The sequence below is a fragment of the Pleurodeles waltl genome, chromosome 5, assembly GCF_031143425.1.
Source record: "Pleurodeles waltl isolate 20211129_DDA chromosome 5, aPleWal1.hap1.20221129, whole genome shotgun sequence".
In the NCBI taxonomy this organism is placed as follows: Eukaryota; Metazoa; Chordata; class Amphibia; order Caudata; family Salamandridae; genus Pleurodeles; species Pleurodeles waltl.
The window spans coordinates 172,393,093-172,405,868 of record NC_090444.1 but is presented as its reverse complement, the minus strand read 5'-3'; the positions used below and the strand labels follow the sequence as shown (position 1 = coordinate 172,405,868).

Sequence of the window (12,776 nt, the reverse complement as noted above, 5' to 3'; positions counted from 1 at the left end):
ATGGGAGACTGTACACTGGACCATTAACCTCCCAGGTCCCTCTTCTTTGTATTTTGTGAACCTAGTACCTACAGGCTAATAGGTCTATGTATTGTCAAAATTGTGGGAAGAGTCTTGCTGACAAGGCTGGTAGCATGGGTGGAGCAAAATTCCATTCTATCAGAAATACAAGTTGATTTTCAACACAGTCTTGGGACATTGGAGCAGTGTTTGAACCTATATTTGCTTATTAGCAACTACACTAAAGCTACACGTTTTTAAACCTGAACTGTTCATTCAATACTGTTAATTGGTCTAAGCTGTGGTTCTTTACGTCTGGAATAGAGGTCGGGGAATCAATAGAATTCCTAATAATAATAATAACAATAATAACAATATAGTCTGATGTCTCAGCCAGGGTACACTTTGGCCATTATGGTGAATGCACTAATAAATTGCAAATAAACAGAAGTGTGTGCAAAGGCGATATCTTGGTACCTGTCTTTTTTACTTTGTACATCAGTGACTTTGAGGTTTATTTAGAAACAAATGGGAAGGATATGCCACAGTGGATGATGAAGACCTGCTCGCAAGGACTGCAAATGAGCTCCAGAGATTATTAGATGTTTTTTCCTCCTTATGAAGCAATTGGAAATGAAAACCAACAAATCAAAATATTTTATGATGAAATGAGGGCCCAAAACTCCAAAAAACCATGTCACAACATTGGATATCCAACAATGGGGTGTGTAAAGAGCTGAACCTATCTAAGGATAACTTTTGACTCAACCCTCAAATGGGGTACATTTTAACATTGCAAGGCAGCAGCAATTCTCTAGGGAGACTGAAGATGTGGTTGAGCTAGGACAGAAACCAATTGTTAGAAATTAGGTCTCTAGTTGGCAATCAGCGTTCACCTTGTTCAAGTAGGGAACCTCACTCTAGTCAAGGTAAGGGAGTCACAAACCTAAGATCAGCCCTGCTCACCCCCTTGGTAGCTTGGCTCAAGCAGTCATGCTTATCTCAGAAGCAATGTGTAAAGGATTTGTACACATATGCATAAACACAGTGAAAACACCACAATAGCACTCAACACCAGTTTAGAAAAACAACCAATATTTATATAAGTTAAACAAGACCAAAACAACAAAAAAACAACCCCCACACACAAAGATATAACTTTAAAAACGTTGCAGAGTCTTAATCCAGAGGAATCAATGGTTGTCTCTTTTTAACACACATTACCTGGGATGCGTCAAAAACAAAGATGATGCGGGCAGCAGAGGAGGTGAGGCACCGGAAAATAAAGTGGTGCGTCAATTCCTTACTGCACATAAGAGGCGATGCGTCAGTTCCTTACTGACAGGGGAGGTGAGGCATTGGTTATCTCCACAAAGGAGAAATGATGAGGAAGACCCATCAGGATATGCAGGGCACACCTCAGCTCCCATTGTGTGCCTGTCTAGAGTGAATTCACAAATAACCCACCTGTCAGCCTGACCCAGACGTGTATCCACAGCCAGGCAGAGGCACAGAATGGTAAAGCAAGAAAATGCCCACTTTCTAAAAGTGGCATGTTCAAACTTACAATTTAAACACTAACTTCATCAAAAGATGTAATTTTAAATTGTGAGTTTAGAGACACCAAACTCCGCATCTCTATCTGCTCCCAATGGGAAATAACACTTGAAAGATATTTAAAGGTAACCCCCAGGTTAATCTGTGGGACAGATAGGTCTTGCAACAGTGAAAAAAAAACTTGGCAGTTTTTCACTATCAGCACATGTCCTACACCTTTTACATACACTGCACCTTGCCCAGGAGGCTGTCTTGGGCCAACCTTAGGGGTGACTTACATGTAGTAAAAGGGAAGGTTTGGGCCTTGCCAGGTCGAGCTGGCAGTTCAAACTTCCCAGAAAGACACGGCAGTGGCAGGTCTGAGACATGTTTATAGGGCTACTCGTGTGAGTGGCACAATCAGTGCTGCAGGCCGACTAGTAGCATTTGATTTACAGGCCCTGGGCACACACTGTGCACTGTTGTAGGGACTTACTGATAAATCAAATATGCCAATCATGGATAATCCAATTTACCAATACAATTTAGACAGAAAGCACTTGCATTTTAGCACTGGTCAGCAGTGGTAAAGAGCTCTGATCCTAAAAGCCAGCAAAAACGAAGTTCAGCAGAGGATCAAAACAGGAGGTCAGAAGCCAAAAGGATTGAGGAAACCACATCAAGAGCTGACAGGTCTAAAACCAATTAAGGAAATCAGCACAATATACAAAGCTAAGTGTTTATCTGGGATGTATGATGGAATAACAATGGTATTTGCAACGAATGCCTTTACAAAATCATTTGAACGACAACACAGTCTTTACAACGCGAGTCTTTACAGCTTCTGTGTTTTGCAATGAGTATGCCTTTACCACTGAAATATATGTATTTTACAGTTAAGTATAAACGCTTTTTTAAAAATATAAAAGTGTGTAATAGGTTTAAACTTACTTACACAGTACTTACATTTCAGTTGTAAAAGCGTACATGGTAAAGGCATATTCGCTGTAAAAAAATGAACAGGTAAGTGTAAACTAATTATATATTTTCTTTTTTGCACTCTATTCACCCACCACAACCCCTAAACTCTAAAAATACCCTTGCCATCACAAAACCCATACCCACCCTAAAACCTACAAATACCTTTGCCATCCAAAAAACCTATACCTACCCTAAAAGTTCCCTTGCCATCCCAAAACCTATACCCACACTAAACCCTAAAATTACCCTCATCACTCAAAAACCCATACCCACCCTAAAGACTAAAAAAAACATTCCCACCCAAAACCCATACCCAACGGAAACACTGAAATTACCCTGGCCGCCCAAACACCCATACCCACCCTAAAAATACCCTTGGCACTCAAAAAAAAAAACTATACCCACCCTAAACCGTTAAATTACCCTTGCCACCCCAAAACCCATATTTACCCTAAAACCCTAAAAATACCCTTGCCATTCCAAAACCTATACCCACCCTAAACCCTAAAAATTCTAAAAATTCCCTTGCCATTCTAAAACCTATACCCACCCTAAAAATTCCCTTGCCATCCCAAAACCTATACCCACCCTAATTCCTACAATTACCCTTACCACCCAAAACACACACCCTAAATGCTAAAATTAACCTTGCCACTTAAAAGCCCATACCCACCCTAAATCCTAAAAATACCACTGCCACCCAAAAACCCATCCGCACCCTAAACCCTAAAAATACTCTTGCCATCCCAAAACCCATACCACCCTAAATCATAAAAACTCCCTTGCCCCCCGAAAACCCATACCCACCCTAAAACCTAAAAATGCCATTGCTGGCCAAAAAACCATACCCTACCTTACCCATACAAAAACCATGAAAATTCAGCAGTGATAGTTGCACTTATAGTTATACTTATGTTAAGAAACTAGAACTCGTTGCCCACAGTTACTTTACAGCTAGGTCCTAACTATAACTACCTACTGGTGACCGCCCGTAGGTAGTATAAATATCAATGATGAAAGAATGGCCTTAAAGTAGTATGGATGCATCTAAAAGAATAATGCAAATAATTATCAAATAAACAGATTTGGATTGCAAGGAGTAGCAATTAAAAATTGAGGAATTAAATTAAGAAATCAGTCAAAATAAGCAGTAAGGAGAGGTAAAAAAATATTTTGAAGAGCTGCAGATTAGACTGAAGAAACAAGAGGACACAATTAAAACTCGAAAAGCTCAAAAGGTTTTTAAGAGATGCAAGAAAATGGATACAGGATACAGGATCTGAACTCAGTTCTGAACTTGAAACTGACTCAGAAAATGGAAGAGTGGTGAACATGGGTGCTTAAGGAGGGAAAGCTCCCACGGTTGAGAATTAACTTAATTTTTTAAGGGTAGACCGAGTTCAATCATTACTCCCAAGAGGGACAAAGCCGCAACAAGGAAGAGGAGAAACCAAAGAAGTAGACAGCAGAGAAAGTGCAGTGGGAAAAGGGAAAGCACAAAAACAAAAACCATGGATGAAAAAGTATTAAGTACAACAATACAAGAGAATTCAGTGAGCAAATTATCTGACATAAATTTAAATGACAAGGAGAAATAAATTCCCTCTTTGGGATTATCGCACTGTCCAGAAAGTGACATTAACTATTGTCAAACACGTATAGATATATTTAAATATATTAGGAAGATGAGATTAATGAAATAATATGCACAATCAAAGAAGAACACAGACATAAAAAGACAAACTGATGATGAAGAGGTCAAGCAGAAGGAACTACAAATATTAGATTTATAAGTATTGAAAGAATTGTACAATCTAAAAAATGAAATCTTAGAATTACCAGAGAGAGTGACAGAACAGGAAGTGATTACATAAATGAATTTCAAGGTGAGAGGGACAGAGCTGACTCAATTCAAAGCACCCTCGACATTCAATCCAATGATCCCAAGGGATGTAATTGATACATATGGTGAATGTGTTGTGGCAGATCTTAAAGAACTATGTCGCAAACAAAAAATGAAAAAACAAAATAGGTAGAAATTTGATCAACGAGAATATTTTACATTGATACGCAAGTTGCAATCTAGGGAGGATGTGATCATTCAAAACTCCGACAAAGGGAGAAACATAGTACTCTGGCCCATAAGCATGTTCAACAAAGAGGCCTAAAGGCAGCTGGGGGACACTCAGGGCTTCATTACGACCCTGGCGGTCTTAAGACCGCCAGGGCCGCGGTGGGACCGCTGCCAATGCGGTGTTCCGACAGCCACATTACGACCGTGGCAGTTGGGCCACGGTCGGACCGCCAGCACCTCCACTTCTCCACCACTGGAGGAGCTGGCGGTTCTAATGCTGCCCTGGGGATTACAAGTCCCTTCTCTGCTGGCTATTACATGTGGTAGCACCGCCATGTATAGGCTGGCAGACACAGGGTGCAGGGGTCCCCGTGGGGGCCCCTGCACTTGGCACGGGCAGTGCAGGGGCCCCCATTTCCAGCCCCGTTGCTCTTTTTACTCTCTGCTTTGAAAAGTGAAAAATGCGACAGGTGCTGGTGCACCCTACGCACCTCAACATTGCCGCCAGCTCCATTATGAGCCGGCATCAATGTTGTAGGCTGTTTCCCTCTGGGCCAGCGGGCAGAAACTCGGATTCTGCCCACTGACCCAGAGAGCAACTCATAATAGGGGCCACGGGAAGGGACCGCACTGGCGGTAACCTGACTGCGGAACTTCGGCGGACGGCCTTTTACATCTGCCAAAGTCATAATTAGGGCCTCAGTGTCACGAGATATGTGATGTAAAATGCTGAATCAGATTAAAATAAAATATCATACAGACCTGATGAAATGGAAGATGGAGGGACTCTTCAGCCAAGAAGAATATATGTATTTGCGGAATGATAATCCAAAAACACCAATACTGTATTTAATTCCTAAAATTCATACAAATCCTACAGAACCAACAGAGAGGCCAATAATCTCCACTACTGACAGTCTGTTCTCAAATACATCAAAATACGTGGGTTACTTTTTACCAGAGCATGTGCAAAATCTGCACTTGTATGTGAAAGATACAAGCCTTCATTGTAAAAGTGGGTATGAGCTTTTGTGTGATAAAGGCATTTTTAGGTCTTCGGATGGGTATGGGGTTTTGGGTGGTGTGGTAGTTTTAGAGTGAAAGGAATGCTGTAGGAATGCTGTGCATAGGACTGATGTCATCCCTGATGTCAGATGGAGTATTGGGGAGAGAGGATTCTAGGAGAGTTAAGAGACCAGTTAATGGGAGGCTGCTTTGCTGTATCGTGGATAAGGTACTTCAAATAAAGAACCTACTTCTCATCTATTTGGACTTCAAAGAACGTACTTCTCATCTATTTGGACTTCATCTTTGTTCAAGTAACACGCGCTAGTAAAGGAATCTCCTGCATAGGCGGCGTGTAAGAATTAAATTTTGTTCGTAAACGCTGACGTTTAATATGGATAATATTATCGCGCACCGGCAACATTAAGTTAACGCTGCATTTTGAAGATTGCACAGTATGCTACGAGCAGAGTAAACACCTTGCGCATTACCGATGTTTAGATTACAGATTTGGCAGATTCTGAACACGAATTACAAGCATATTATTCTTACCTTTTTATCACCGGTCACATTTACATTTTCCAGATCTAAACCATGAAACAAGGGCAATTTCCTATAGAAAATGAACCAGAAACGGGAAGAGAAAGCAAAGCCAGCAACTCACAGTGAATTCTTTAAGCAGTTTCATTATTCCAGGCCTTAGGTAATAAAATCATCTCTGGACAAGTGTTTCTAGGTCAATCCTTTCTTCAGCAGAGAAAAATATAAAAGTGTTTCACCCTCGTAGGTGCAGCCAGTGCTGGAAGTGTTCCAGGCATTTCTTTCTAACTGAAAAGACCGGCATGGCTTCAGCTTGTCTAATTACAGGCACCTGATTAGACTCTTTAAATACCAGTCCGCCCCAGTGGGCCTCTCAAGTGACTAACAGTGCATGCTGGTTGTGGTGGTCCTTCAATTTTTTCATTTTGCCCCAAGTGGGTTGCTGGAGCCAAACGAAATAATGAACCAAAGTGCAAAACCTTCGTAGGCGAATCCAAAGGAAAATTGTCAGATTTGCTGTGAATATCCCAACCTGATTGCTCTTATGTGACAATCCATTTTAGTCACACAGACCGGCTACGATGTGCAGTGGTGCTGCTTTCCCAGCTGGACAGGCCGGTTAATTATCAAAAACGAAGTTGTCCTCATGTGAAAACGCACTCCCAACAGGTTAAATAAATGGGAAGAAAAAGCAAAGCCAGCAACTGACAGTGAATTCTTTAAGCAGTTTCATTATTCCAGGCCTTAGATAAAAAATAAAAAAAAATTGTAAGATTCATTGTATTTACGTTTTTACGTATTTACATACCAAATATGCAGAATATCTCGCCTCCACCTTTTTTTCCTAACGGTGCCAGGGGAACCGCCTATCAAGTGGTCCAAATGGAAGAAAACTTTCCTTCATTATTCCAGAGTGTGTGGCACAAATGTATCAAACGAAAGAAGGACAGCACTCCTGATGCATTGTTTAGGATGTGAGGGTCAGGAAATTTATGAGACGCTACCAGATACTGGAGATGAAGGAACCGGTTTAAATGAATTTGAGTTGTGTTTAAAAAAGTTAGACCTACATTTTCTACCAAAAGTTAGCACAATCTTAGAAAGATATCACTTCGGGATGAGAGAACAAAAGTCAGGAGAAACAATTGAGGAATATATAACGGCGTTAAGGAAGTTAGCATCTACGTGCAAATTTGGAGCAACAGTTGATGAACGTATCAGAGACCAGTTCATGTTAAGATGTTTGAGCGACAAAGTGAGACAAGAATTGTGGAACAAGGATGACCCACCCCTTCATGAAGTAATCGTTCTGGCTAAAAGAGTGGAGCACACGTTAGCGTGTGTTGAAGAATTGGAAAAAGGCAGAAGCTTTGCGATTAATAAAATCACTGTGAGAACAGAGAATCCCAAGAAAGAAGGAGATGGTGAGAAGGGAGAGGAGAAAGTCATCGTGCAAGAGCAGTGGTCTAAATTCAGGGACATGAAGTGCTATCGTTGTGGCAACAATGGACATTATGCATCATATAAGAAATGCCCAGCAATTAATATGACTTGTAGGCTATGCAACAAAAAAGGACATTTTGCCAAATGTTGTAGGTCGTCAAAAAACCAAATGGCAGTAAAGGTTGTGGAAGATTGCATCCTATCTGTTTCTACTACTAATACTCAGAAGAAAAACTATCCTAAAGATGTGGTTACAATTTTAGGAATAAGCAGCGAAGTACTGTTTGATTCAGGGGCTTGGTTGACACTTTTATCAAGTGACCTATTTGATGAACTATTCAGTCACAAAGTTAACCTAAAGGAACCCGATGTTATTCCGGGTGCCTATGGTGGACAAAGTATTGATTTGAGAGGGTATTTTGAATCAGAGATTACTTTCAAAACAAACACAATTCATGGGAAAATCTATGTCCCGGTCAAAGGAGATAGTGTTCTGAGTTGGCCCCATCAAAGAGATCTAAATATCATCTTGGATCCTAATTCTTCCACTCCGGTCATGATCAAAGATGATTTCATTGGTAATCTCCGGAATGTCTGCACAGTTTCCTTAGACAATTTGGATCCTCCTAAATTTATAAAAGAATACAGTGATGTGTTCAGTGACAAACTGGGTTGTTTAAAGCACTACGTTCATCGCATAAGAGTAAAGGAAGGAAAAATTCCTGTTGTAGCTAAAATGAGACAGATTCTCATCTCAATGAAACAAGATGTGGAGAAAGAAATAAAAAGGCTGTGTGAAGAGGAAATAATTGAGCCAGTGGAAGCTTCCGAATAGGTTTCTCAAATAGTAGTGGCTCGCAAACAGACAGGAGAGATCAGATTATGTGTGGATTTGAGGAATCTGAACAAATGTGTAGTAAGTGACCAGTTTTCTTTGCCGAATATAACTAAAATGGTCACGTTACTGCATGGGTCAAAGTTTTTCAGCAAGCTGGATTTGACGTCGGCCTATCATCAGGTCAAGTTGCATGAAGACTCAAAAAATTATACAACCTTCATCACACCTTTTGGAACCTACGGATTTAAAAGGATGCCGTTTGGTCTGGTTTCTGCTGCGGCAGTGTTTCAAAGAGTCAAGCATAATTTGTTTAGGTCAGAACCTGGAGTTAAGTTTTTCCAGGATGACATTTTGATTCATGGGCAGACGGAAGCAGAACATGAGTCGAGAGTCAGGAAGGTTCTTACTATATTGAGGAAGCATGGCCTGACCCTAAAACTTAAGAAATGCTCCTTCTGTAGAACTGAAATTGACTATTTAGGCCACAAAATAACCTCGGATGGAGTGTATCCAAAGGAAGATCTAGTGAAAAATATTTTGAAGCTGCGTGATCCGGAAAAAAAAGAAGAACTTTTGTCTTTTCTTGGTATGGTAGAATTCCATGCCAAATTTTTGCAAAATTTAGCATCTAAAACGATGCACATGCATAAATTGCTAAAGAAGGGTTGTGAGTTTGTGTGGAATGATGCTTGTAAGGAAGAATTTGAAAGCCTAAAGAGAGAGTTAGAGTTTTGAGAGCTTGAAATCATTTGATCCAGGAAGAAAGTGTGTTGTAAAGATGCCAGTATGAAGGGTCTTGGTGCTGTTCTTCTGCAAGAAACAGAAAAGGGAGTGCTCGAACCTATTGTATATTGTTCAAGAACATTGCGAGGAGCTGAAATCAACTACTCCACAATTGAGAAGGAGTCCTTGATTGTTCATTGGGCAATTAACAAACTGAGGAATTTTGTATGGGGAAAGAGTTTTCAAGTTTTCACCGATCATAAACCTTTAGTGGAAGTGTTCACGAACAAAGGTCTTGACACCATATCCAGCAGAATTAGTAGGTGGGTTGTTGGTTTGCAAGATTTTGATTTCAAGGTATACTATGTTCCCTGGGTCTACTAACAGGATGGCTGATTGTTTGTCAAGACTCTGTACAGTAACAGAAGAGAAGGAGGGTAGAGTCCTGGAGGATGATGTAAGTGTATGTAGTATAACGGAAGGAATTGTAGGACGAGAAGAGTGGGTAAAGGCGATTGAAGAGGACTCTGTGTTACAGAGTGTATGCAGTAGTCTCTGTGATGGTTGGAGCATGAATGTAAAGCGTAAGGGGGAGTCAGAAAGCTATTGGAAGATAAAAGAGGAACTTTCCGTGGAGGGATCTGTACTTTTGCGTGGCTCAAGATTGGTAGTTCCAGCAATCTTGAGGGAGAGAATAATGGAATTGGGACATGAAGGACACCAGGGGATGAGCAAAACGAAAGCGAGAATTTGCCTCAATTATTGGTGGCCAGGTATGGACATCATGATTGAAAGGAAAATCAGAAACTGTATAGATTGTTGCAACAGTGACAAGGTATACAAAGTCAGAGTACCACCTATGGGTCTTAGGGAAGTGTTGCACAAACCGTGGGATGTTGTAGCTGTACATGTGGTTGGACCCATTCATGCGAGAGGTGGGTGCAGTTATATTTTAGTGTTAATCGATCCATTTTCTAGGTGGGCAGAGATGTGTATTAATTGCAGTATGGAGACTCAGAAAATTTGGGACTTTTTGGGTGAGATCTTTGGTTGTGAAGGGTATCCTAATGTCACTGTCAATGATAATGGTCCTCAATTTGTGTCAAGTGAGATGGAAAAATATCTTAAGGAAAGGGGAATAGAGCACAAGAAGTGTTCTTTATATCATCCTCAAGGGAATGGCACTGTGGAGAGGTTCAATAAATGTGTGAAGGAGTGCATGCAATTGGAGATTGCGGCAAATAGAAATTGGAAGGAAGATCTTAAGAATTTTTTTACATGCGTACAGGTTTTCTCCTCACACTACCACAGGTAAAGTTCCTTTTGAATTGTTTAAAGGACGCAGAGCTAACACTTTGTTAGCACCTGCTTGGGTAAGTTGGGGGAAAAATGATGGAGTATTCTGGAGAGACGTGAGAGAGAAGAATGAACAGGAAAAGAAATGTGTTCAAAGAAGAAAAGAATACTTTGATAATAAGAAAAACACATGTGTAATTGATGTGAAAGTTGGGGATAAAGTTTTGGTTAAATAACCTATGCTGTGTAATATTTGGGTCCTTTTGAAGTTGTTAAGTTGTTCAGGAATGCTGTGAAAGTTAAAGATGGCAGAGTATGGAATCTCAATCGTGTGGTGGTTTCAAAGAGATGTTCATGAGTTTATATATTAGCTTGCATTGAAATTACTATATTTACTATACTATCTAGTTGTTATGTCTGGGTTTAAGTATTATTTTCTTTTATGTTTTCATTTTTTTTCTTTAGGGTGAAGGTGTGTGGTAGTTTTAGAGTGAAAAGAATGCTGTAGGAATGCTGTGTTGCCTCGATGTTAAGATACGCTCTACCTCTCCCACTTCCCAGTCAACCTCCTCAGACTCGGTTTCTTTCTGAGTGAAGCCAAACTTGAGCTCTTAAACTGGGGAGATGCTTGGGTATGGCATTGGAGGTGCATCTTCTTGACACCTTCACTCATAGTTACCACACGTGTCGTAAAGCAGTTCCAAGGAGTCCTGGGTAGAGCGAGAAGGAGGCTCCTGTACATTACAACTTTCTCAGCACCTGCGGCCCCTCATCCATCCCAAACACCTTCGGACTATCTCTCCATTCTCAGAGGGGAAGAGGCTGAGTGGTTTGGTAGGGGCCCCAGAGAGACCCCATCTGTGGCCAAGGACAGACAGAGAGAGAGACACCTGTGGCTAAGGAGAGACAGAGAGGGAGCCACCTGTGGCCAAGGAGAGACAGAGAGGGAGCCACCTGTGGCCAAGGAGAGACAGAGAGAGAGCCACCTGTGGCCAAGGAGAGACAGAGAGAGAGCCACCTGTGGCCAAGAAGAGACAGAGAGAGAGAGCCACCTGTGGCCAAGGAGAAACAGAGAGAGAGCCACCTGCGGCCAAGGAGGGACAGAGAGAGAGACACCTGTGGCCAAGGGGAGACACACAGAGAGCGAGCCACCTGTGGACAAGGAGGGACAGAGAGGGAGCCACCTGTGGCCAAGGAGAGACAGAGAGAGAGCCACCTGTGGCCAAGGAGAGACAGACAGAGAGAGAGCCACCTGTGGCCAAGGAGGGACAGAGAGAGAGTCACCTGCGGCCAAGGAGGGACAGAGAGAGAGAGCCACCTGCGGCCAAGGAGGGACAGAGAGAGAGCCACCTGCGGCCAAGGAGGGACAGAGAGAGAGAGACACCTGTGGCCAAGGAGAGACAGAGAGGGAGCCACCTGTGGCCAAGGAGAGAGGGAGAGACACCTGCGGCCAAGGAGAGACAGAGAGAGAGCCACCTGTGGCCAAGAAGAGACAGAGAGGGAGCCACTTGTGGCCAAGGAGAGACAGAGAGAGAGCCACCTGTGGCCAAGGAGAGACAGACAGAGAGAGAGCCACCTGTGGCCAAGAAGAGACAGAGAGAGAGCCACCTGTGGCCAAGGAGGGACAGAGAGAGAGACACCTCTGGACAAGGAGAGACAGTGGCCAAGGAGAGACAGAGAGAGAGACACCTGTGGCCAAGGAGAGACAGAGAGAGAGACACCTGTGGCCAAGGAGGGACAGAGAGAGAGACACCTGTGGACAAGGAGAGACAGTGGCCAAGGAGAGACAGAGAGAGAGACACCTGTGGCCAAGGAGAGACAGGGAGAGAGACACCTGTGGCCAAGGAGAGACAGAGAGAGAGCCACCTGTGGCCAAGGAGGGACAGAGAGAGAGACACCTGTGGACAAGGAGAGACAGTGGCCAAGGAGAGACAGAGAGAGAGAGACACCTGCGGCCAAGGAGAGACAGAGAGAGAGAGACACATGTTGCTCTACTCATTTGTGCCACGTCTAACTTAATGACGATCAAGAGAGGGGCAGTGCGTGCCAGGACTGGTGACTCATATTGCTCATTCTGTTGCAAGGAGAATGAAATGGAAGCCATCACAAGCTGTACTCTACACACCTAGCGATCCAGGGAAGTTATTTTGTCATTGGATTATTTTAGTTTCCCCCTTATCTCTCTTGCTCCGCCGCCCGTCCATATCCCCCTTCACTATCGCTCTTCCCAGAGACACACTACCATTGTGAGAAATAATGCTCCATCTATATAGTTCTTTCCATCTTGTGTTGGACTGTCCTGGTCCCTCGAAAAGGCGCTAACGTGCTCCCAAGAAGGCA

At 42.5% G+C, this 12,776-nt stretch overlaps 1 protein-coding gene across 3 annotated transcripts in view; it reads right to left on the bottom strand.

Annotated features, from left to right (window-relative positions):
• RAB3GAP2 (RAB3 GTPase activating non-catalytic protein subunit 2) overlaps positions 1-12,776 on the bottom strand; it is a 695,385-nt gene that overhangs the window by 634,617 nt on the left and 47,992 nt on the right. For 2 of the 3 annotated variants that reach the window (XM_069233867.1, XM_069233868.1), the window contains exon 2: positions 2,503-2,541. The exons of the other annotated variant lie outside the window; for it this stretch is intronic. In XM_069233867.1, coding sequence (XP_069089968.1) covers positions 2,503-2,541 — 39 coding nt within the window. The remainder of the gene's footprint in view (positions 1-2,502; positions 2,542-12,776) is intronic. 3 annotated transcript variants of the gene reach the window in all.